Genomic DNA, 27,034 nt, shown 5'->3' on the forward strand with positions numbered 1-27,034 from the left:
TGAATGCAGAAAGGGCTAATGCTTTGACTGTGAGAAGCTCCTTTTTAAGGATGATGGAGAAAAATAAATGTTTTGTGCTATGCTAATTAAGTGTTTGACAGTTTTCTGGGAGGCATTATGTGGAAAGCTTTGATGTATACATATGACAGTGAAGGCAAGTTTCCGATGCATACTGAATGACAATGTTCTGTGCTTTATGCCTCCCAGAAAACTGTAGTTCTAAAATCCGTAATAACATTTGTTCTTCTTGTTTAAGCTTCTCACAATCAAAATAATTAATGGAATCTAACGGATACACCCTCATTATATTCAACAGATAATAAACTTTTACATTTCTATATTCAAGGATTCTGCAATAGAAAGCAGGCTTCTGATCCCATACATTTTGGAACAAAAAAATGATATTATTTTTTAAACTGCTCACCTTCTCCTTAGAAACTTTAAATATGAATATCTTTTTGAATAACATTTAGGGAATGTTACATCATTTGTTACACTGTACTAATGTAAACCTAAATGTAAACCCTCTATCCTGAGTCAGATATGATTAATTATCTATTTGATATGATCCTTGTAGTGTGTGGCACTTACAACTGTAGATTAACCAGTGGTTGTATTTGCATTGCATTCTCTCTCTCTCTCTCTCTCTCTCTCTCTCTCTGATTGATTTGCTTGTTTGTTCCACATCAGTGATCTAGTTTCAATACAAGTATTTATTTCATAATTTTCAATAAAGTTCTGTCTAACATGTATCAATCTTGATTACTACATCACAGGTTTCCATTAAAACTAGACTATTTTGAAATTTATATAAATTATTTAATGCTCTTCAGTTTTGCATTTCAAGCCAACATCTAATTTCTTTATTTCAATATTCATATTTGTAAATTTAGGGACACAAAAACACACGTGTTGAACACGATTTATTTCAATATTGATTAGTTTGGTTTACTTGGATTTACAGCCAAAGTAATTAAGGCTATGAGACCAGCTTATTATGTTTGTAATTGTATGTGTTCTAATGGCCAGTTTGCCTGCTTTGCCGAATAAAAAACCCGAGTTTCAGGAGCATAAACCATGCAGGAATTGAATGTGGTTATATATATATATAGAACATTATTCCTGCTGCTTTTTATTATTATTATTTATTTATTTAATTTTTTAAATTCTTGCATATGTTCAAGCTGGAACTTATCACTGACCTCTTGGGGACACCATCAGTAGAAGAGATGAAATATGCCTGTGAAGGAGCTCGTGCTCATATGATGCGGAGACCACGTAAGCCTGCCTATACGACCGTTCTATATACACTGTCTTCTCAAGCCACCCATGAAGCAGTACATCTCCTAACTCAGATGCTTGTTTTCAATCCTGTAAGTAAACATTAACTCTAGCTCTGTTTACTGCTGTTTATTTTTAAACTTAAATGTGTATGGGCATTTGTAGCATCAAAATATTTAACCTCCCAACCGGCCAGGATGCATATACATGTCCAGCAAATCCTGGATACAATTCAGACCACCAGTTGAAAGAACATGGATATGAAGTGCAATTTAAAGGTCATATCTATTAGAAGGCACGATAATTCTGCAATCTGAGGAGAACACTTAACCAGATTACCTCGCATACATAGCTACATTCAGTTGCCTGTAGCAAGAAACACAGTTGCTTTTTTGTTTGCTCGGTAACTGGACTCATAGCTATATTAGACTAAATGCCTACAAGTTATATTTATTTTTGCTACTTTTTTATCATATAATTATAGTTTTTAATTCCATTGCAAAATAAGAGATCCTTTCATACTTTCTTCACCTAATATTGTATCACCTTGGAAGACCAATGTCATTATCAATATTTTTTTGATAATTATCTTAGTCGGCAATACATTTTATTCTCCCAGAACTTGATTCAAGATAATTATTTTTGGCAAACAATTATTTTATAAATTCATGAAGATCCAAATCTTAAAATAAATACAGCCTTTATCTGTCCCATGTTAAGTTTCTTTATTTTTTATTCATAATCTTAGTTCAAAGGTTAGTTCACAGATTGCATGAAGGTCCGCACTTTACCATTTTGCTTTATAGAGAATCATATGTAAATCTCGAATCATATCACATAATGTATAATCTTTATAATGTAATCTGTAGTTCTTTGCACTTCAACTTTCTTGGTTTCCTCTAATCACACACTACAAATCGAAATAAATGGAAGTTATGAAGTCAGCTGTTATGTACATATTTTCTGCTAGTTTTCATATTATGCGGCAGTTTTGAAGTAGCGATACTTTAGATACTTTCCCTACGCTTTATCATTCAAAACATGTATAGGTGCATGACTCAAAATGAAATTTTATTTCCAAAATTTTCATAATAAAATTAAAATTGTATTTCACCTTTGATTGCTCCCCCCCCCCCCCACCGCCAATACAAATACTGCTAGGTAACATATGTGCACTTTCTTTTTTGTTTGAATTTGTTATTTTTGCAAAGTAATTGTACCAGATAACTTTTAATATTCTGATACCAAAATTAAATTGTGATTATTATAAATTAGCAAATATTTTCTCATTTATATTATTTCTTGATAATTACAAATCATTAAATTATGTGATATTGGTAAATTAATGTTTAAAAAATAGTGTCATTTTACAAAAGCATCCATCCATCCATCAGTGGCTTTAACAGGCACTTAAGAGCCCATAGCCTTCCAAGTATCCTTGGATTTCCTAACTGTAATACAAGGATAAGGTGGTTACCCCTATGCCTCTAAGTATTCTTGACTGTAAATCACATGTGTTCTGCTGGCTGGTTTTTCTGTTTTGAGGGACGAAAAACCCAAGTTTCCAGTAGAAAAACCCTCTACCTCCGTATGAGACTGACTAACTCACTTTAGTCAAAAGAGACCAGATAAAGGTTCCTCACTTCATGGATGGAAATCGAACTCGCGTCTTTCCGACTAAAGGGATTCATCTATACCGAACCGACTGAGCTACAGAGGCTCCCTAGAAAATCACTATCAGAATAAAATGTTTCGAATATCTGTAAATCAATCAGAAAGGTTAAAAAAAAAAAAAAAAAAAAAAAGCAAATTTCTGTGTATTCGGCTATTGTTAGGGACTTTTTAGTATGTGTACTGGATGTGTTCTTTCCTCACTTTCTCAATAATTTTCATTAGCTAACAGCCTTTTACTCGAGCAAAAAGGAATATTAGCAAGTATATATCTAAGATGCAATTCATTTCTGAGATGGCAAGTAATATCAACAGTAGTGTCAGTTTTGAAGTACTGATACTTTTGCCTTTCAAGTATAGTAAGAGATGCTTGAAAAGCAAAGGCTCAAACTTTTCTCCATCTCCAGAACTTTTCTTTTTTTACCCCATACAAACAAAATTCATGTATAAGTGCTGTGCTGCACCTTATGCCATTCAAAAGCAAATTGAAATGTAAGCAGTATATTCCCCAAAAGAAAGCAAAGTATGGGGTAAAAAAAAAGTTCTGGAGATGCAGAAAATTGAATCCTTTGCCTTTCAAGTAGCTCTTACTCTATTGATAAATTTAGTTTAATCCTTTATCCAAGTGTGTGCAAAAAAAGTTTGCACCTGAAAATATCTTCAGGACTGGGGTAAAGTGGTACAACACCAGGCGACTCCTTGCAAAGGTGGAGCAAGCTACCAACACTCCTATTTCAGTATCTCCCATAATGCAAACCACATCTCCTTGCAGATATGTATAATGTTATGCATTAAGGGAAGGGCCACTACCCAGACTAGTTTCGACCTTTATTGAGGTCTCTTCAGTGGGAGCCAGGCCCAAGTGGAGATACCAAGGCAGAAACATTAGCAAGGTAATCTCCTCCTATAGGAGCTGCCAAACGGTGTGCCACCTTTTTATTAAATTACTCTGGATTTAGAGAAAGATGTTGAAAGTTTTTTTCACTTAGTCAGACTATAATAAATTTAGTTTAATCCTTTATCCAAGTGTGTACAAACAAAGTTTGCACCTGAAAGTATCTTCAGGACTGGGGTAAAGTGGTACAAAAGTGGTAAAGTGGAAGTGGCCCTTCCCTTAATGTTTTAGATTGTTCCATGCTGTTCAAGACATAAATTTTGAACCGTATGAAAACAAAAATATTTCCTTTCAGGGCCATCAAGACATTTCTTTTCTGGATTACAAGTATTATTATTATTATTACAGGCAACTCCAAGGAGTCCTTAGGCTCATCGATGGAAGGCCCTAAACATCATGTCAAGAACTATTCAGCATTTGCACAGTATCTATCATACTTTGCTTTGAACTCATTGACAGTCATGGCACCCACAACAGACTCTGGCATCTTATTCAACTCATTCACCACTATCCAAGTAATAAACCTAGTTCTAACACTCTTGCTCAGTTTCCATGGATGTCCTTTAGTTCTCCCACCATCACACCTGATCTGAAAAATTTCCTCTGAATTAATCTTGTTAAAACTCCTCAATAATTTGAATGTCTCAATCATATCACCCCTTTTCAGCCTATTAACCTGTTTCTGTAACCCACAAATCATCAACTTGTTCTCGTAAGGTTCATTCCGTAGACCTGATAACATCTTGGTCACTCGCCTCTGGATCTTCTTTACCTCCTCCCCATAACCAAGAAACCCTGGAACCCAGATCTGCACACAGTGGTCAAGATAGGAGTTTTATCAAAGCTCAATAAAGAGGAACAATTACTCTTGTCAAAGTATTCTTCAGTAACCAAGTGATCTGATGAGTTGCTTTAGCTGCTTTTCCTATGTGCCCCTAAACTTGAACTCCCTATCCACTAACACTCCCAAGTCTCTGACTTCATCATTTTTCTGGGGTAGGTTTCTACCAATGTGGTATACTGCTGATAATTTGTTCACCCCAAAATGCATAACCTTACACTTTGCCACACTAAACTGACATCCATTCTCCTTAGCCCAGTCTGCCAATCTATCCAAATCATCCTGCTAAATTTTGAAATCATGTGTATTCACCGTTGCTCTACCCAAATTTGCATCATCGGCAAATAACTGAACAGTTTCTCTCAGATCCTTTCCTATATCATTAATGAACAAATTAGATAGCAGTGGTCCAAGAACAGAACCCTGCAGCACATCACTAGTCATAGGCCTTCTTTTGGACTCTGTCCGTGCAGTTAGCCTAGTGGCTTTGCGCTTTGCAACCATATGCCTGGGGAAGGAGTGCCCTGGGTTCGATTCCCGTCACCGACGTGAGGAGCTTAAGGATTTTCCTCAGCCACAGCGAAGTTAGCTGGTCTTGGGCGTGGACAGCAGGGTCCCTCCCAGTTTATCTGGGGTTTTTCATCCCACAAGCAGGCAAACCGGCCACATGAACACACACAGATCTACAGCCATAAATACGTAACCCCCCATGAAAGGGGGGGGGCTCAACTTACCCCATTAGGGACGGGGGAGAAAAGGGAGGAAACTCCATATGAATAAATAAATTTTGGACTCTACTACTCCTGAATCAAGTACTCTCTGATATCTGTCCATCAACCACCCTCCCATTCATCTCAGCAATCCTATATACATCCCCATGTGCTGCAGTTTACTGATTAGGATTGTATGTTGTATCCTGTCAAAGACCTTTGCAAGTCCAGCAGTATCACTGTAAACCTAAACCTGTTACCCTTATCCAATTCAGCCGTTACTGTATTATAAAATGTGAGCAAGTTACTGAGGCATGATCTGCCCTTCACAAAACCACGCTGCCTCCCATACAGTATCTCAGTTCTTTCTATCCATTCCTGTATTTTGCTCTTGACTAACTACTCTAATACTTTGACAATGACTCTTGATATGCTGATCGGTCAGTAATAGTTATAAAGAAATGGCTGAGTACAGAGCCCGGCCTAGAGGTATTTTCACCTGAGGCAGGAGGATAAAGTTTCATGCCTATGTATATAGTTTTAAATTTCTGATAAGTATTAAATAAAAATAAATAAGCAAATGATTTTGGGAACAAAATAAATTTATTAATTATTAAATTATAAAGTCACAGAACAGAAGAAAACCCTGATTGATTCAGCTATAGAGGCCTGTGGTGAAGTTGTCTGCAAGGATAGAAAAATTAGAACTCCATGGTAGACACAGGAAGTTAAAGAGGCAGTGAAGGAAAAGAAGAAAGCATATCAAAAGTTCCTGGCAAATAAGTCAGCTTGTGCTCTTGGAGAATACAGAGACATATGTAAGAAAGCTAAGCAGTGTGTAAAACCAGCTAAACAAAAGTCATGGGAGGACTTTGGCAAGAACAAAGAAAATAAATATCAAGAAGGTGGCAAAATATTCTGGAGGTTATTGAAGAAGCTTAGGAATGGAGGAAAGAGTACTGTAAAAGGAGTTAGAGACGATAAAAGTGACATGAAAACGGTAGAAAAAGATATCTTGAAGTATGGAGTAATTACTTTGAAAATTTGCTAAATGAAACAAGCAGTGATGACAGCACAGTGATAAAAAAAAACACTGACCAGGCATGCAGTAAGGAATACATATCCATACTTGAAGTAGAAAAAAACCATCAAAGGCTTGAAATGTGGAAAGGCAGCAGGAGTAGATGATATTCGACCAGAAATGCTGAAATATAGTGGTATAAAAGTCTTACAGTGGATGCACTGCATAATTCAGAATGCCTGGACACAGGGACGAATTCCTGATGATCGGAGTAGAGCTCTCATAGTACCCATATATAAAAAGGGAAATAAAACTGAATGTGGGAATTACAGAGGTATATCCCTACTGAGTGTTCCTGGTAAGATCTATGCAAGTATACTTGAAAAACGGTTGAGAAGAGTTGTGCAAGAAAAGCTTGGTTAAGAACAAGCTGGATTCAGGTCAAATAGAGGCTGTCATGATATGATCTTCACTTTACGACAAATAGAGGAGAAATCATTGAAATATAACAAAGATCTGTATTTAAGTTTTGTCAATTTGGAAAAGGCATATGACAAAGTACCAAGAGAGAAGCTATTCAATATGCTACAGTTATATGGTGTCAATGGGGCATTATATCAAGCAATACTTAGTCTTTATTTGAGTTGTAAGTCAGCAGTTAGAATTGAAGGAAGTACAGAAAGATGATTTAATGTTAAATCTGGTGTGAGACACGGATGTATATTATCCCCTCTATTATTCATTATCTATATGGATCACATTATGAAGGAAAGTGGTATTAAACATGGTATCAAAATTGGAGATGTTAATGTCAGCTCTTTGCTTTATGTGGATGATGTTATACTTCTAAATAAATCTGCTACAAGTCTGCAAGATTCTCTGACTAAATTGAATAACTGTTGTAATAGATATGGTATGAAGGTCAGCATTAAAAAGACCAAGACAATGAAAATAGGCAGAATCATTGAAAATGTCGACTTTGTTGTGAATGGAGAACCTGTGGAACAGGTAAAACATTTCAGCTACTTAGGCACGATTTTTGGTGAAGTTGGTAAATTAAATATGGAAATAGACAACAGAATCAACAAAGCTGGTATGGTAGGAAGTCAATTGAATAAATTCATATGGAATAAGAGAGAAATTAGTCGGAACACTAAATTAGCTGTATAGGAAATATGTATGTAATAAATATGTAGGTCAGAAGTAAAACACTTGACCAAAGACTGGTGACCACAGATATGAGAGTCCTGATAAAGATTAGAGGCATGAACAGATGGCATCAATGGCAATATCATATTAAAAACGAGGATATTAGGAAAGAACTTGACATTGTCAGCATCCAGGAATGCGTTAGCAGAGCTAATCTCAGGTGGTACGGTCACTTAAATGGAATGGGCAAGAAAAGATTAGCAAAACAAATGTTCTCTGCCAAGTTGGCAGGAAAACGACCCAGAGGAAGACCAAGATATAGGTGGATTGATACGGTAAAAAGTTCCGTAGATGATAGAAATATAAGATCTGGTAATGTTGAGTCTTGACAAGTAACCGACTGATTTGGAGGAAAATTGTAGATAGGAAGTAATGATGTAAATTTTTCATGTAGTACTATTATATCCTGTACACTCCTTGAGGGTACACGGCAGGAATTTGGTGATGATGATGCCTGATTTTTGAAACTGATTATTTCTGATAATAATTCTACAGAATTTATATCGTTTGGATATTTAAGGGATAAATTACAAGCTGCTTTTTTTAAATTTTCTGTATCCACCGACTTGAATTTTTCACCTGTTAAAAATTCGAAGTCAGACGAAATCCCATATAGTTTTTCATATCTTCATCTAAGTTGTGTTATTAAAATATCTGTTACTCCTTTCATTTCTACTGTAAATAAATATTTATCGTTATAAGGAACTGATTGCTGAGATTGATCATCTAATTTAATAATTTGGCTTCGTTTGTTTTCAAAATCTGTAGACAATTCCATTTCTGAAGCTAAATTTTCACTCTTAGAAAAAATATTTTCCCGTATGGTGTCTCTCATTTGCTGCAAGGAATTAGATAATCCTTCTATTAAACATGAATCTTTAATTATAGTTATCGTTTTTGATTGCAAAGCTTTGTTTATTTAATTAACTTCTTGCAATATTAAATTCCACGTAGATAATGTACATAAGAATTTAAAATTTGTTTCAATATGCTTTTAATTTCAGCGCATTGCAATGATTGCTCATTTTTCAAATCAGTTAATATCTTCGGGTATTTGTTGGTGCAATTCCTTGATGGCATTTGTTCTTGAGGCCCATCGTGTGTCTGTATGACCTTTTAAAATTGTTTTTAATACGGTCGAATTCACAAAAAACGTATAAAGTCTCCGAACGATTCCAAAAAATGTGATCATGTTAGCATTTGAAGAAACAGCATTTTTACAAACCAAATTAAGGCTGTGAGCCGCACAACGAATGAACATAGCGTGTTAATTTTTTTGAGAAATTATGGCTTATACTCCATTATAAACATCCGCCATGTTCGCCCCATTGTCATATCCTTGACCTCTAACGTTTAGAAAATTAAGTCCATCTTTTTCTAATTTATTGACAACTTCATAGGCTAAACCGCTACCAGTTTTTTCTTTTATCGCTATAAAATCTATAAAGCTTTTTTCAATCGTAATAGAATCGTTCCTAATAACTATATATCGAATAATTTGGCACATTTGTTCGTGATGCGATACATCAGGTGTACAGTCAAACATCAAGGAAAAGTATTTCGATTCTTTAATTCTGGAAAGAATTTCAGTTCGAACATAGTTCCCTAAGAGTAAAAGAAATTCGTCTTGAATCTTATTAGATAAGTATGAAACAGACCCCTTCTTGTGATTAGCAACATGTTCTGCGATGGTCATATTGTATCGGTTTATTAATTCAGTCAAGTTTAGAAAAATTCCTGCATGCGGATTACCAATAATTTCTTGCGTACCTCTAAGAGATAAATTATTCTTTGCACAAAATTAAATTACATCCAACACAACATGTAAAATATTTTGCCATCTTTACTTTTCTGTCTGTATTGCTTTTTGCAACAAATCATCTATAAAACCACCAGTTTTAAGTTTCTTTTCAAAGCATTTCCAACGGAGATACGTGTCGCAATGAAATACAGAATATTCATGATCGGAAATTCGATTTAGATTTTTCCAATCTTTTAATCCTCGGCTTTGATTGCAGATGGCAATATCCTTTTACCTCCTTTACCAAAAAGGATACATGGAAAACAAAATATTAACATAGGTATTTTTGAAAAAATGAGCCAGTTACGATGGAACAGTTTTTAAAAAAAATCATTCCTTTGAAAATCTCTTGCCATCCTCTGAAGTAGATTCCCTAAAATCTGCGTCTTCTCCTCGTTCTGGCCCATGTTCAATTAGAATACATCTAATTTTATCCGTAATAGGCAGCCATGAAGGAGGATCGGTGAAATTAATAGAATTAAATCTTTTTCTTGTTCTGTCGAATTTTCTCATATTTCAATTTCTTCTTCAACTTCCCTTCCTTTTTCTTGATCTTCAATGGTAGTGTTTTCTTCAAATTCAATCGTCTTTTCTTGAGCCTCGACCAGTATTGTCTCGAGTGAACTGCTTTTATTTGTAGTACTCGGTTTTTTCTAGCCAATTTTGCAACTGTATTACACTATGTTGATTTGTTTCATTTCTCAGTTTTCTTCTTTTCCTATATTCAGCACCACTGGTTTTTCTTGACGCCATAGGTTCATCTGAAAAAGAAAAATTATATATTTGTAATGTAATCACTTTTGATTGCATTACAAATAGAAATGGAAAATAATATTGCAGTCGTAATATAATGTAATATACAGTGAAACATTTTTACAAATTTATATAATAGAAAACTTACCTTAAGTTTAATGTATTTATAATAATACCTTCTGCTCACTGTCATACTAGCACACTGCATAAATAATGCACATTAATGTACAACGAACATGCCCAAACTCGCGTACCATACCGCTTACTAGGGCAATATCATACGAGGAAACGAGTGTATCGAGCGAGAGCGTCCGACGCAAATCATTAGTTTGCTTAAAGTATTTGACAAACATTGCAAGATACATTTGCCTTTTTATTATTTTTTTATTCTGCAAGTTATTAATTTTCATTTTTCAACAATTTGCCGCCCTTTCCCATTGTTCACCTGAGGCAAGTTCACCTGAGAACAAGGTGAACTTGCCCGGCTCTGGCTGAGTGTAATGATTCCAGTTCCTCTTGAAGAGGAGTTTGTTTAAGTTGTTTTTATAACACACACAGAATAACATATTATTCCTATTAAAGTGACTAATAGTACCTTTTTTGAGGGAATAAAATAAAAATAGAGAGGATCATCAGGACACAAACCCTCTAGGTACAAGCACTTTTCATTTTTTTTTTATGTCCACAACTACAAAAGTTTGGAAATCATGTTAATGCTATATGTAATTGACATCAGAGGTAAGACTAAATATATTTTTTTTCATGCCTCTATAAGCCCAACTAAGCTACCCAAGCTATCCAGATTTGTCTCCAGGAAAATAATTGAGTAGACTAAGGCCATGATTTTGTTTTGATTGAAATTATGGCAGAAGCAAATACAAAGCAAATACATTGTGTGTTTATTTTCCAGTGCATTGCCTGTTTGCTGAAAAATACAACTTTCTGGTAGGGAAAAACCATCATGTCAGTATGAGACTGTCTAACTTATTTTCAGTTGAAAAGCTCTGATGAATGTTTTCATAGTACTACATAGGTTTCAAACACAGGATTTCTAACTGAAGAAAACTGTTGCACTCTTCTGACATCTGGTTTAGAGGCATATATTATGGATGATATAATTTCAATAAGGAATGAAATTGGGATAATTTCATTCCTTATTGAAACAAAGGACATCTTACATGTGAGGCAGATCAAAGATGCTGAAGGAAGAGTATTATGGAGGGATGTGGACATAAGAAACAGATGGAAAATATACTTTGAGGGACTTTTGAATGAGGAAAATGCAAGGACTCTCAGAGGAGATGGGCAGCCTTCTGAGGGGATGGTGCAGAACATCAGTAGAGTGGAAGTGACGGAGTCCATGAAGAGGATGAGGAATGGAAAATCGGTGGGCCCCGACAGAATTCCAGTGGAGGCATGGAAGGCACTGGGGGAAGAGGGAATTGACCTGCTGTGGAACCTGTTCATGAAAGTTTGCCAACAGGAAAATATACCTGAGGAATGGAGGGAGAGTACTCTTGTCCCCATCTACAAGGGTAAAGGGGATGCACAAGACTGTAAAAATTACAGAGGAATAAAGTTGATGTCCCACACAATGAAGATCCTAGAAAGGGTTCTTGATGGTAGATTGAGGAAGGAGGTGGAGATTGCAAAGGAACAATTTGGATTCATGCCTGGTAAATCAACAACAGATGCTATCTTTGGGTTACGGCAGATGATGGAAAAATATCGTGAGAAACAAAGGGAGCTACATCTGGTATTTATTGATCTGGAGAAAGCATACGATAGAGTGCCAAGGCAAGAAGTCTGGAGGTGTCTGAGGGAGAAGAAGGTGCCGGAGAAATATGTCAGGTTGGTGCGGGAAATGTACAGAAATGTGAAGACAAGTGTTCGAACCTGTTTGGGACAGACAGAAAGTTTTCAAGTAACAGTTAGCTTGCATCAAGGGTCAGAATTAAGTCCATTTCTGTTTAATATTGTGATGGAGGTGGTAACAGAGGAGGTGAGAGAAGATGCGCCTTGGACAATGTTGTATGCAGATGACATCTTGTTGTGTGTAGATTCAAGAGAAGAAGCGGGAACTAAACTGGAAAGATGGAGAAAAGTACTGGAAGAGAGAGGTATGAGACTGAGCAGAAGTAAGACAGAGTATATGTGTTGTGCAGTCGGCGGCGGCCAGGAGACAGATCTGGAGCTGGAAGGAAATGTCATCAGGAAGGTGAGAGACTTTAGATACTTAGGTTCAACAGTGGAAGAAGATGGAGGAGCTGAGAAGGAAGTGGGATGCAGGATACAAGCTGGTTGGAGGAACTGGAGGGAGATGGCTGGAGTGTTATGCGATAAGAGGGTGCCGATCAATCTGAAAGGCAAAATTTATAGGACAGTAGTGAGGCCAGCTATGACATATGCTATAGAAACTGTAGCCCTGAGGAAAAATAACATCAGCAGGATGGAAGTAGCAGAGATGAGAATGCTTAGGTGGATGTGCAGTGTGACCAGAAAGGATCGTCTGAGAAATGACCATGTCAGGGGAACAGTGAAAGTTACGAACTTAGGAGCAAAAATACAGGAGGCAAGGTTGAGATGGTTTGGTCATGTGATGAGGAGGGAGGACGAATATGTGGGAAGAAGGGTCATGCAGATGGATGTGCAAGGAAGGCGGAAGCGTGGGCGGCCAAAGAAGAGATGGAGGGAGCTGGTAGAAGAGGATTTGAAGATAAAGAACTTGGATGTGGTGACAGCCCAAGACAGGAAGGTGTGGAGGAGACTCATTACAAACAGTGACCCCATTTAAGTGGGAGAAGCTGCAGAAGAAGAAGAAGAAGAAGAAGAATGAAATTGGATAATTTTTCTATTATTTCAGAAATCTCATGGTCACAGTTCTTACAGAACAAAGTTTTCTGGATGAGCTATGAAATCTTTAGTTTTCTACAACTAGCAAATGCTTTGTTTTTTTTTTATTTTTTACTTATATAAACAACAATGACATATCCAAAAAAAAAATATTTTTATTTAATTCAGGTAACAAATACATAGTATAAAATTATAAAAATTGCAAATTGTGCATAAACTTCATTGCACATAATGCATAAATGTTTAGGCAAAATAAAATAAATTGCATATTTTAATCGTCCTCACTGTCTTCAAAAAAACATTCTGTAAATGTTCTTTATTTACGTTTGACTGGACTTCAGCATCATTTGAAATCTCTTGGACATCATTTCTATAATTCTCATTGCATACTTCAGCTGGTTTAGTTATCAAGAAGTCAGTAATAAGACCTTGCTTATTATTGGAACTTATTGGCTTTGAAGGCTAATTCTAATACAGCAGTATCTTCTTGGGAAGGGATGACAAAGAGATGGTGCATTAGGGTAACATCTAGTGTGGGTGGGATGCAGAAGGATGAATGCATATTCAGAAATGTATGAGGAAATTGCATTTAAGTTTTATTGAAATAAGAACACACACACACAGTTCTATTTGTTAGAATTTTATTTATCTGGCTTGTCTGCATATTATTGCAAAGAGACATATAATATTAACATGATCACACAAGGAAAAGAATGAATAATATATACAGGTATCCCTTGATTAATACGGTTAATTAATCCCTGGATGTTACCACCTATATCAAAATTGCATTAATCAAATCTAATAATCAGTGGTAAAAATTACGATTCATCCATGATCGATTACTGTATTAATAATTTGTAGGAGGAATGACGTCATCATGCTCACGCCACGAGGCTTGCATGTTTTTGCGTGGTAAATGTAACCCTGCAGAGCTTGCGGCGGTAAAAATTGCAGCGTGGGTCACGGTATATCTGATAGATACATCCATTACTAGTATGTGCTAAAATGCAATAAAACATAAAAAATAAAAAAACACTGCACATATAATATATGATGGTACAAATTAAGTGGATACTGAATCCAACATTATTTCATAGCTGAATATAGAAACTACAAGAGTTTCATGCCGAATATATAGAAACTAAAAGTTTCGCCAGATGCAAGCATAAGCAACCCTTTGGGCAATTTGTAGTAAAGGTGGAGTAAGCTCCACATCACTTTTCTTAGTATTTTCCATAATGTAAAGCACATTATTTATCTTTACATTATTTCCATAATGTAAAGCACATGTATTTATCATACCTGTCCTAGAGGATATGTATGATAAATAAGCCTTTGGCTCTCTGTTTCAGTAAAACATGATGGTTTATTTATTTTCAGTTACAATCTAGAAATTATTGAACAAAGAATAAAAAACAACAACTAAACCATACTATACTGACATTGGAGGTTGTGGTATCTCTCAGGTACAATTTACTGTCAAATATCACAAACCTTTACATAACATGTGTTAAACCAAACTGACAGCAAAAAACAGTGCAGAATATCACTCGTAACATATGAATGCACAGCTACTCATGACCTTCCAGCTATACACTGAATTATGTAAGAATATTTATATTAAACATTTTGCATGTATCTGTCAGATCAGCTGTGAACTCCGCAGGGTTAAAGGTGCGTTAATCAAAACTCTTGCCATGTATATCAAGGGATTGTCGCAATTAATTTCACCACCTTAATCAAATCCCACGTTAAGCAAGGGATACCTGTATAATAACCAAATATTTATACCTGAAAATTACAGGTTATTATCAGTGGCATCAGGCAGTTTGTGAATACATAGCGGAATATGAACAATGGATTATTTAAAATAGGAAGAGCTGCATGATGTTTTACATAGAACAATACAAATGGATAACAGAGGAAACATAGTATAATTCTTTTTTAAAAAATGTCGATGTGTGATTAGATTAATACTCTTCCATATCTTTGATAGAGTTGGCTGATGGGCAAGTATCAAAAAGTATGTGAGGGGTGTGAATCTGCCAGATTTAAGGTAACCAGCAGGATACACCAAAAAATACATGATAAATTAAAGATATTGGGAAGAACCTGACAGGAAACAGTCAACTATTTGTCAATGATGTATAAGGCACGGAAATCAAGAATTCTACCAATATACAGCACTTACAAAATCATTTGAATCGGCTGGAAATGCGTAAATGATAATGGCTGTCAATTCAGTGTTATTAAGTATAAAGTAAATTAAATTATAAATTCTATATTAGCTGACTGAACACCATATCAATATTCCTGGATATTAAGTCAGTAATTCATATTCCAATTTTTTATACTCTAATTTATACCAAGTCTTTTCATGTAGTATCTATCAAATTCATTAGCAAAGTCCAATGGGATCATAGTATATCCATTCTCTTTAGTAAACACATGTTATTCCCTGTAAAATATAGTTTGCCTGTCAGTGAATTTCTGTATGCAAGTTCTTACTGACTTCTTTAAATTCTTAACTGCCACTCCAAAGATACTGATAGTGCATTAGTTAGAACATGTGAGCTTTTTCACCACTCTTGCCTTTGACAAATATGTCAAAAGGTTATTTGGCTAAGCATTCCTTTAGCATGTGTGCTGATATCCCATCTGTTCCTATTACTGACTTAATATCCAGGTTATGCAACAGCTTTAAAACTTTTTTCTCATGCATCTCTTCTCCATTAGCAATAGCACTGTGTGCAGTGTTATATACACCAGGTTGATAAATTTCTTTTGCAAAGTATCATCATCATCAAATTCCTGATATATACCCTCAAGGGGTGTACAGGATATGATAGTAATGCATGAAAAATTTACATCATTACCAACTTCCTATCTACAATTTTCCTCCAAATCACTCTGTTAAATGTCATGACTCCAATATTATCATGTCTTATATTTCTGTCTTCTAAGACAGTTTTTACTGTATCAATCCACCTATATCTTGGTCTTTTTCCTGCCAACCTGAAAGAGAACAATTGTTTTGTTAATCTTTCCTCTCCCATTCTGTTTAAGTGACCATACTACCTGAGATTAGCTCTACTAACACATTCCTGGATGCTAACAATGTTAAGTTCTTTCCTAATATCCTTGTTTTTTAATATGATATTGCCATTGATGCCATCTGCTCCCGTCCCTAATCTTTCTCAGGACTCTCATATGTGTGGTCTCGCTAGTCTTTGGTCAAGTATTTTATTTCTAACCCAGCTCTCTCAGATCCATAAGTTAAAATTGGTTTGAACACTATCTTCTATACAGCTAATTTAGTGTTTTGACTACTTTCTCTCTTATTCCATATAAATTTATTCAGTTGACTTCATACCATACCAGCTTTGTTGATTCTGTTGTCTATTTCCATATTTAACTTACCAACTTCACTAAAAATCATGCCTAAGTTGCTAAAATGTTTCACTTGTTCTATAAGTTCTCTATTCACAATGAAATTGATATTTTCAATGTTTCTGTCTATTTTCATGTCTTTGTCTTTTTAATGCTGACCTTCATACCATATCTATCACAACAGTTATTCAATTTTGTCAGGGAATCTTGCAGATTACGCAGGGTTATAGGTAAACTGATGGAAAGCCATTTGTAAAGCAGGTATCAATGCCAAACACAATCAAAAGCTTTAGAAATGTCAAGAGCAACAGCACACAATTTTCCAAACCTATCATTGGCATGCATCCATTAGTGGTTGTTGTAGGCCAGTGATGGCGAACCCATGACATGGGTGTCAGCACTGACACACAAATTTGAGAGTTTCAGGTGACACACCTTGGATGTTGAAAGATGTTGGTATTCTGATGAAAAAACTGCAATAAATTATGTAAGATCGTTCTTAGTTAAGGCGAAGGTAGGTTTTGGTTCATTGAATTATATTTTATAGTTAGTCTATTTTATTTTGTAACTAGCCTATAAACAATGAGCGGTTTAAGTTTACATTTTCTTTCTTAATCATTATAATTTCTGCATAGTCATATGATATTATAAAAACTTATAAAAGTTATTATCAATATTATACAATACAAACTTATAAATATGTGCTTTATATATTATAAACTTAAAGTTTTCATTTGACTTCTGTGTGAAATTCGTTCATGCATGCATGCAACGGAAAATCTGTCGATGTTATGTTTGGCATGATCAAGTGCTTTGAGAATAAACCAAAAATATTTCAACGTGATTTAGAAAATAACAATTTTAAGTATTTCCCAAGAGTGAAAATTTTTTTTAATGAAACCAGCCCCAAAAATCGTGAACAACATATAAACCAATCTATCGAAGTTCTAAAGTCAGCAAACTGAGCAGTTTTCTTCTAGATTTGAGCAATTTCGAATATTGGAACAAACAATCCAATTCATAAAGTATCCTGATGAAACAGAATTCATGGATCATAAATTAGATGGCTTTGAGTGTGGTTGGATTTAAATGATCTAGAAATGCAACTAGCCAACTTCCAGTGTAATCCTATCTGGAAAAGAAAGTTTATTGTTCTTAGAAATGAATTAGAAGAACTTGAGCAGGAACATCTGCATGATACCACATGTAGAAATTCAGACTGTGAAATTCTAAGCGTGTGGAATAGCCTTCCCGAAAACTTTCATGCTCCTTATGGACATGTATAATGCTATGCATTATGGTAAGGGTCACTACCCAGATACTAAAGCAAGTGATGTGAAGTCATTAGGCTCTATATACGAGTTGCCCAGTTGTGAAGTTAACTTCAAATGCAGACTTTGTTTGCTTACACTTGGATAAAGGATTAAATCAAGAATATAATTTCTTGGCATCTTTAATTTATAAGTTATAACCAAGTAAATTAAAATATAACCAAGTAATTACAGTATAACCAAGTGAAAAAACTTTCAACATGAATATAGAAGATTGAAGAGACAATAAAAGGCAAGTGACAAAAGAATTATCAGTGCACTTGACCATATTGTTTAATCAAAGTCTTGGCTCTGGGTTAGTCCCAAGGGGTTGGAAAGAGGAGAAAATAATTCCATTGCATAAAGGAGGCCCAAGGCTGCTGTTGCAAATTACTGACTGATCACATATCAGGAGTTAAAGTATTGGTGAAGTTGGTCAAGAGCAAAATACAGGAATGGATAGATGGAAATGAAATACTGTATGGGAGGCAGCATGGTTTTGTGAAGGGTAGATCATGAGTAACTTGCTCATGTTTCATAATACAGTACAGTGACAACTGAGTTGGATAAAGGTAATGGGTTTACAGTGATACTACTGGACTTTACAAAAGTCTTTGACAGGCTACCACATGGAATTCTAATCAGTAAACTGCAGCACATGGGGGTGGACATAGGGTTAGTGAGGTGGATAAGAGGGTGACTGATTCAGGAGTAGAGTCCAAAAGAAGGCCTGTGACTAGTGGTGTACCAGAGTTCTGTTCTTGGACTGCTACTGTTTAATTTGTACATTAATGATATAGAAGAGGATCTGAGAGGAACTGTTCAGTTATTTGCTGATGATGCAAAGTTGGGTAGAGCAATAGTGAATATACATGATGTCAAAATTTTGCAGGATGATTTGGATAGATTGGCAGACTGGGATAAGGAGAATGGATGTCAGTTTAATGTGGCAAAGTGTAAGGTTATGCATTTTGAGATGAAAAGATTATCAGCAATATACCACATTGGTGGAACTGTACTCCAGGAAATTGATGAAGCCAGAGACTTGGGAGTGTTAATGGATAGGAAGTTAAAGTTTAGGGGGCACATAGCAAAAGTGGCTAAAGCAGCTCATCAGATCACTTGGTTACTGGAGAATACTTTGATGAGCAGAGACGAGCAGGTTATTGTTCCTCTTTATTGACCATTGATAAGACTACTGTGTGCAGATCTGGGTGTCAGGGTTTCTTAGTAATGGGGAGGAGGTAGAGAGAATCCAGAGGTGAGTGACCAAGATAGTAGCAAGTCTATTCAATGAACCTTATGAGAACAGGATAAAGATTTGTGCATTAAAGAAACTGGTTGATAGGCAGAAAAGTGGTGGTGTGATTGAGACATTCAAATTACTGAAAGGTTTTTATAAGATTAATTCAGAGGACATTTTTCAGATCAGGTGTGATGGTGGGAGAACTAAGGGTAATCCATGGAAACTGAGCAAGAGTATAGTTAGCAAGGGTGTTAGAACTAGGTTTTTTACTTGGAGAGTGGTGAATGAGTTGAATAAGCTGCCAGAGTCTGTTGTGGGTGGCATCTCTGTGAATGAGTTCAAAGCAAAGTTATGATACACTAGTGGCCAAAAATCTGGAAACCTTTTGGAAAAAGTGTATTTCTGAGGTTTGATGACTCATAACACCACTTTTTTTTTGAGTAATACCATAAAATTATATATCAATGAAAAGATAATTTAATCAAGAATGTAATGCAATAACTTTTATGAAGGATTTTTTATTAGAACAGCAGTTATAAAGAAGAAAAATGAAACACATAGAAAAAATGAGATGCAAAAATTCTCACAATGTGAGTTAATACTTAGTTGAGTAACCTTTAGCGTTAATTATGGCCTTACAACGCCTTCCCATGGAGTAAACCAAGTTTTTTAGTTCTGCAGCTGTTATAATGTGAAACCAAAATTGAATTATTGCTTCTATTAATTGGGTTTTATTGGTCGGTTGCTTCTGATTAACAAGTTTCTTTAGTCAACTCCATAGATTTTTGATTGGGTTAAGGTCTGGGCTATTCCCTGGCCATTCCAGCAGTGGAATATGATTATCTTGAAATCACTTTTTGCACACAGCAGCAACATGACATGGAGCTGAATCCTGTTGAAATATAAATGCTTCATTATCTTGGAAAAGATCACATGTGGAAGGCTTCAGTTTGGGCTCAAGTATTTCATTTATGTATTTTTGGGCATTTATATTCCCATTAATCAATCAAATTCTGCCCACACCTTTTGATGTCATACAACCCCAGATCATAATACTAAGTGGGCGTTTCACGGTACATGTAATGCAATCAGGATGCAAATAGTCTCTGATTCTTCTCCTTACGTATTTTATGCCATCACTACCAAACAGGGAGATTTTGGTCTCATCACTCCAAATAACACTGTCCAGTTAACATGGGTTTTAGCCCAGTTTAATTATTTTCAACCTTTGTTTCAGAGATAAAAATGGCTTTTTCGTGGAATTCTAGCATTTAGACCAAATTCCTGCAGTCTGCGCCGAACAGTCCTTGCACTGAACTTCACATTGTATTGCGCCATTTCATCTTGTATACACCCAGATGATTATCTTCTATCACATAGGCACAGTCTCTCAATTCTTCTATCATCACTTGCTGTTGTGCGCCTTTACCTGCCTTTATCAGTTTCAGAAACTGGTTAAATGTCTTTCTTTTTAAACAGAGTGGGACATCATCATTTTGAAAAATGTTTTTCAATGAAATGCCACCTTTGGTTAAGTTTCCACCAATTTTTCTTCTAATTCTTCATAACTGTAGCCTTGTTCACTTAATAGTACTATTTTACATCGCTTTCTGGGTGACCAGTCAACTCTTTGTGCGCTTCTTTGATTTTATTATGTTTTACAAGCTCACTAAATGAAAGAACACCAAAAAAACCTAACCAACTTGATAGCAATCACATAACACACTGACAAATATCCTCCTCTCAGCTCCAATATATGACATCAATAGCTGAATCCTACTGTGATCTTATTGGCTCATTGCCAAAACAAGATGACACCTGATTGGCTCTCTAAACACTCGTGCTCATTGGCTACAATCAAATGAAGGAAAGCTACTTCATATCAACCTAAGCAAGTTGGCTTCTTTTTTGCTGGTTATTTGGGATAACTTTTCATAGAATACAGATAATTGAACAAACTTTGTTGCATTGCATTGTTGATTAAATTATCTTTCCATTGATATATAATTTTATGGTATTACACCAAAAAAAAAAAAAGTGGTGTTATGAGCCATCAAACCTCAAAAATACACTTTTTCCAAAAGGTTTCCACAATTTAGGCCACTAGTGTAGATAATGTGCAAATGCTGAATAGTTTTTGACATGATGTTTAGGGCCTCCCTCAATGAGTCTAAGGAACTCCTTGGAGTTGTCCGTGATAATATTAATAATAAAAGACCTGTGATAGCTTTGGAACACAATGTTTGATATAATAGGAGAGATACCAACAGGATCAGAAGACTTTTTAGTATCCAGATTATTTGGTATTCTTGTCTTTTTGTTGAAAGACCACAGGGGGCATTCATATGGTGCTCAGATGCTGGCATGGAAGGAGGTGATTTGTATTTATCATCTGTGTAGCAGTTAGAAGAAAATACATATTAATTTGATCTTAAAATGACTGTCTCCCAGATTTTTGTTAAATTGATACAGCAATGCTTGTTGAGGGTTAGAAAATGTTTTAAAGCTGTTGCTGATTCCAAAAACAATCTCTCTCTCTCTCTCTCTCTCTCTCTCTCTAACTTATAATGACTTCTGTATAGTACTTTTGTTTTCTTCTATCTGATCCTGTGTGAAGGGATCATGAAGGCATGGACTGCCAGTCCCAACTTGCCCTAACTATAGCTGTGAATGAATTTTTATAGTTCTCCAAGACAGATGTGAACATTTCATCTTGTCTGTCCATAGTTAGCTAGGTCAATTGTGGATAGTATAAACTATCCTACATACAGACTTGCTAAACATTACTAGCATCCCCCCCTCCCCCCCACACACAAATAATTCTTGCTTCTTTGTTAAAAATTCTGTTCATCTAAAAAATTATATTAAAAAAATCATATCTTAAAAAATTCAGACATGATGATTAGTTTCAATATCACTTCATTATTTACCAATTTTTTTTTTTTTTTTCAGATATATATATCTTCTTCTTTTCAGCCATTTTCTGTCCACTGCTGGAAGAAGGCCTCCTCCAGTTCTTTCCACCTTTCTCTGTTCATGGCAATGTTTGACCAACTTTCCCCAATAAACTCTGACAGTTCATCACTCCACCTTCTTTTAGGACATCCTTGGCTTCTTTTCCCTTCTTTAGGAATCCAGTTTGTAAATATGGTGGTCCATTGCTCATCTTCTCTTCTGGATAAATGTCCAGCATATTTCCATTTTAGTCGTTTGTGGTGAAGATGCGAATTTGGCTTCTTATCCAGGTATTTTGCTTCTTATCTTTTAATGTGATGCCTAGCATCAACCTCTCCATTTTTCTTTGAGTTGTTGTTAATTTATTTGCCAGTGCTCTTGTTAACGTCCAAGTTTTGCAACCATATGAGATGACTGGAAGTATACACTGGTTAAATGTCTTTCTTTTTAAACAGAGTGGGACATCATCGTTTTGAAAAATGTTTTTCAATTTTCTGAATGCACTCCAGGCAAGTTGAACTCTCCTATTTATTTCCTTTTGGAGTCCGCAGTTTAGGTCAATGAGATGACCTAAGTATGTATATGAAGAGACTCTTTCCAAAAAATTGTTTTCTATTATTATGTTTTTTGGTGTTACTAAACGATTAAACATGATTTTAGTTTTTTCTCTGTTTATCTTTAAACCAACTTTTCTGCTTTCACAATATAGGTCTTCTATCATTATATTAAGGTCTATTGGAGTGTTTGCAAAAAATTATGGTATCATCTGCATATCTTAGATGTGTTAAGTTTCTGTTATTAATTTTTATACCAAGGTTTGTCCAGTTTATATTATTAAATATTTCTTGAAGTACTGCTGTAAAGATTTTGGGTGATAGAGAGTCTCCTTATCGGACAGCTTTTTCAATTGATATTTTATTGCTACTCGTGTGAAGTTGGATTGTTGCTGTTGCAGTGAGGTATATTGCCTGGAGGAGGTCCATATATTCTCCAGGAACTCCCTGATTCTGGAGTGCATTGATTATTGCATTAGTTTTGATGGAATCAGATGCTTTTTCATAATCAATGAAGGCTAAACAGAGAGGCAATTGGTTTTCTTCTGCTTTTTTCTATTATTTGTTTTACTGCATGAATATGATCAGCTGTGTTGAAGCCTTTATGGAATCCTGCTTGTTCTATTGGTTGGTTTGAGTCTAGAAGAGGTGTTAATCTGTTTGCTATTACTTTTGTGGGAATTTTGTAGAGATTAGAGAGAATACTAATTGGTCTATAGTTCTTTACTTCTTCTTTGTCCCCGTTTTTAAATAACAGTATCAGAGTAGCATTTTTCCACTTTTCCCGGTATCTTCCCCTCTTCTAGGCATAAATTTAGTAAGTTTGTGACATGGTGAATTATATTGTTTCCTCCCCCATTTAATTAATTCTATGTGAATTATGTCTTCACCAGGACATTTTCGATTTTTTATTTGTTTTAATGCTTGTTTTATTTCATCTGAAGTGAATGGGGCGATGAATTCCATATGCGATGGAGAGGAGTTATTTATATTTGATTTATCTCTTGAAGGATCACTATAGAGTTCTTTATAAAATTCTTCTAGCCTGCATAGGATTTGTTCTTGGTTTCTTATGGTAGTTCCATTCTTATCTTTTATTGCAGTTATTTGACTTTTGCCAACTGATAAATATTTTCTTAGTATTTTCATATTTTTATTGTTTTCGATTGTTTTTTTTATTTTTTTAGTGTTATAAGATCTTATTTTATTTCTCATCTTTTCCCTTATTGTTTTGCATAGTTCTGCATATTCTATTTTAAAAATTAAATTTTTGTCTTGTTTCATATGTCGTCTCTTTTTTAGTAGTTGTAGGGTTTCCTCTGAAAGTTTATGGTCTTTTGTTGTTTGTTGTTTTTGAATTCGTTGGCTGTTGAGATTATTACTTCCGTTAGGTTTTTGCTTATTTTATTTATGTCTTCTTCAAATATATTTATTAAGTCTAGTTTTTGATTGCGTTTTTCTTCGTAATCCTTCTTCTTGTTTTCGATAGGGTATAAGTTAAAACTGCTTGATTTTTTGTTGTTTAGCCATTTTATTCTTTCCAATTTGGGGTTTATTTTACTTTTGGCTCTGACCAGTCTGTGGTCACTTCCTGTTTTTACTTGATTTAGTACTGAAGTATCTTGAACTATTTCTTTATTATTACACAGTATATAATCTATTTCATTTTTTATTTCTCCATTTGGACTTCTCCATGTCCATTTTCTTTTGAGGGCTTTCTTAAAAAATGTATTCATATATGTGGTTCCTACCCATGAAAGGTTATCAGTATTCATTTTTACATAGTCTGGAAACCTTGCTCTAGAGACTAAATTTTTCAAGCCAATACTTTTCTCGTATTTTAAATTATTTCTCCCCATAATCTTTAGATTTTAATCAGTTTATTTATTTATTTATTTTTTGAATTCATTTGTAAGTTATTCTTTTATCCTTATTCGGTTATCTTTTTAAGTCTTTCAGATATTCTATCTGCATACTGTCTCAGTTAAATTATCAGGTTCGTGAGGATTGTAGAAATATGAAGTATTGTATTTCCACCCTAAATATAATTATTATAATAAATTTAGTTTAATCCTTTATTCAAGTGTAAGCAAACAAAGTTTGCACCTGAAAATATCTTCAGGACTGAGGTAAGGTGGTACATCCCTTGGCAACTCGTAGCAAAGGTGGATCAAGATCTCATCACTCCTTGTGTCAGTATCTCCCATAATGTAAATCACATCTCCTTGTGGACATGTATACTGCTATGCATTAAGGGAAGGGCCACTACCCAGACCGGTTTCAACCTTTATTGAGGTCTAGTCAGTGGGAAGCAGACCCAGACCCAGAGTAGTGATACGAGTTGCCAACTGGCATGCCGCCTTATTATTAAATTGCTAAATTATTATTAATTTAATTTAATTTTTTAAAATTTAATTAATAAAATATAATTTTAATTTAATATTATTAAATTACCTCAGTCCTGAAGATATTTTCAGGTGCAAACTTTGTTTACTTACACTTGGATAAAGGATTAAACTAAATTTATTATAGTCTAACCAAGTGCAAAATAAACTTTCAAAAAATTATTATTATTATTTTTATTTATGGCATCTCTGTTGAGTCTGGAGACTCATTGCCGGACACCCAAATCAACCATCATACACACAAATCCTATCTTACTTCTCCCTGAATTCATTCCCTGTCAGGGAACTCACAATCAATTTTGACAATCCCATTCCACTCTCCAAGCAAAAAATCTTGTCCGCACATCCCTACTAACCATACTCTTACACAACTTCAACAAATAGTCCCAGTTCTCTGACTATTTATCATATATTCAAAAATTTCGATTTTCTATCATGTCTCCCCTTTTCTACTTATCAACTATCCTTTGTAACCCACAAACCTTCAACTTATCCTCGTCAGGAGTATTCCACAGACCTGTCACCATCTCGATCACTTGTCTCTGAATCTCTAACTCTTTTCGGCTACCTCCTAGTCACCAACAAACCTAGGTGACCAAATCTGTGCATAGTAGTCAAGATATGGCAGAATCATAGGCCGTATAAAGAGGTATGATAACTTCCTTAACTTCAGTTGTTAGTGTGTTTTTCAATATCCAAGTAATTTGTTGAGCTATTTTACCAACTTTTGCAATATGCCCTCTGAATTCTAACTCTTTGTCTACCATTATCCCTAAGTCCCTAGCCTCATCAATTTCCTGCGAACCAATACCATCAATATCAGTGCTTCCCAAACTTCTGGATGTCAGGGCCCCCTTTGCAAAAATTAAAATATTTCACGCCCCCCCCCCCTCGAAAAAAAATCGTAATAGAGAGATATATTATTATAATAGTTATTGTATTTATATTCAATACAAACATACACAGCGAATATTGCAAAAATCAGATGCATATATTATATTTTTTGCCTCTTACCATTTGGTTCTGAAGACGATGCGGGCTGTTCTGTTTTTTTTTTTTTTTTTTTTTTTTGAGTCTGTTTCTGCTTCTTCTGATTGTTCGCGGGATTTTTTTAAATTTTTTATCTGCCACTTATCCATCTCGGGGTTAAATTTTTTTAACACAGAATAGATCAAATAATATCACCACTTACCGATACTGGCACACCACAGACTGATAACGTGTAATTAGTGAACAATACCTGAATAAGGGAATCCTCGGACCAGGAACATTTTTCTCTTTTGTGGTTTTTTTCCCTTTACGGTAATTAAGCCTAACGCGAAACAGACAACAAAGGCAGGCTATTAAAACGTGCATATGATTGGTGCGGTATTAACAAAAGATCGCGCAACCGAAAGATAAATGCATAGCTGACAATTGAGTTAAAATGCTAACTCTCTTCAACCGAATTCCATATGTGAAACTGCCATAACATTCATTATATATATATATATTACTTAGTTTTAACACTTTTAAAATTTTAACACGTTCGGTTGAATTTTATTGCTGCCTTGGGAAATCGAACTCACACACATCTAATTAATAACAATAGTTTTTAGTTAGATACTGTGTTTGCCCATGCAACATATGGTTTTGTTTCAGTCTATACAGCATAGTTTCTGTATGAGGGGACATGTGATTCATTAATTAGTGTGTTTTTATCCCAGTTGTCTCTAATTGCACTATTTGTTGAGAAATATATTACACAGACTCCTCATACCTTATTCACTGGCATAAGTACTTGTTTTTATTGCCTATGCAATATAGTGGCTATTGGGGAGGGCATGTTGTTTACCACTGCAAGCGAGTTACTATCTCCCTACATGAACTTGTTTAAGCTTTTTTTCATGTGTGAAGTAGATGCAAAACTTTTATTGGTAACAGAAAACTAGCTTGGATGACAGTGATAATATAAAACGAGTTTTGTCAATATCAACAGTCCCTGATTACGAACGCGTGATGAAAGGGACAGGTAGATTTGAAGCTTCCCTGGAGAGCATTCGAAGTAAATACAATTAACCACTGCTTTGAAATGAAACATATGAATAAGCAATATTTATTAATATTCATTAAGCGCCGAATTTGAGCTTAATTGGA

General features: G+C 35.1%; 1 protein-coding gene across 4 annotated transcripts in view; it reads left to right on the forward strand.

Annotated features, from left to right (window-relative positions):
* nmo (serine/threonine-protein kinase nemo) overlaps positions 1-27,034 on the forward strand; it is a 362,063-nt gene that overhangs the window by 238,042 nt on the left and 96,987 nt on the right. For all 4 annotated transcript variants that reach the window (XR_016549577.1, XM_090406022.1, XM_090406024.1 and 1 more), the window contains exon 7: positions 1,185-1,373. Coding sequence is in view for 3 of the 4 variants with exons in the window: in XM_090406022.1 (XP_090262148.1) it covers positions 1,185-1,373 (189 nt within the window). In the remaining variant the exon portion in view is untranslated. The remainder of the gene's footprint in view (positions 1-1,184; positions 1,374-27,034) is intronic.

Source organism: Typopeltis vanoorti, chromosome 16 (genome assembly GCF_054136105.1).
Source record: "Typopeltis vanoorti isolate ZY-2024b chromosome 16, IOZ_Tvanoo_1.0, whole genome shotgun sequence".
Classification (NCBI taxonomy): Eukaryota; Metazoa; Arthropoda; class Arachnida; order Uropygi; family Thelyphonidae; genus Typopeltis; species Typopeltis vanoorti.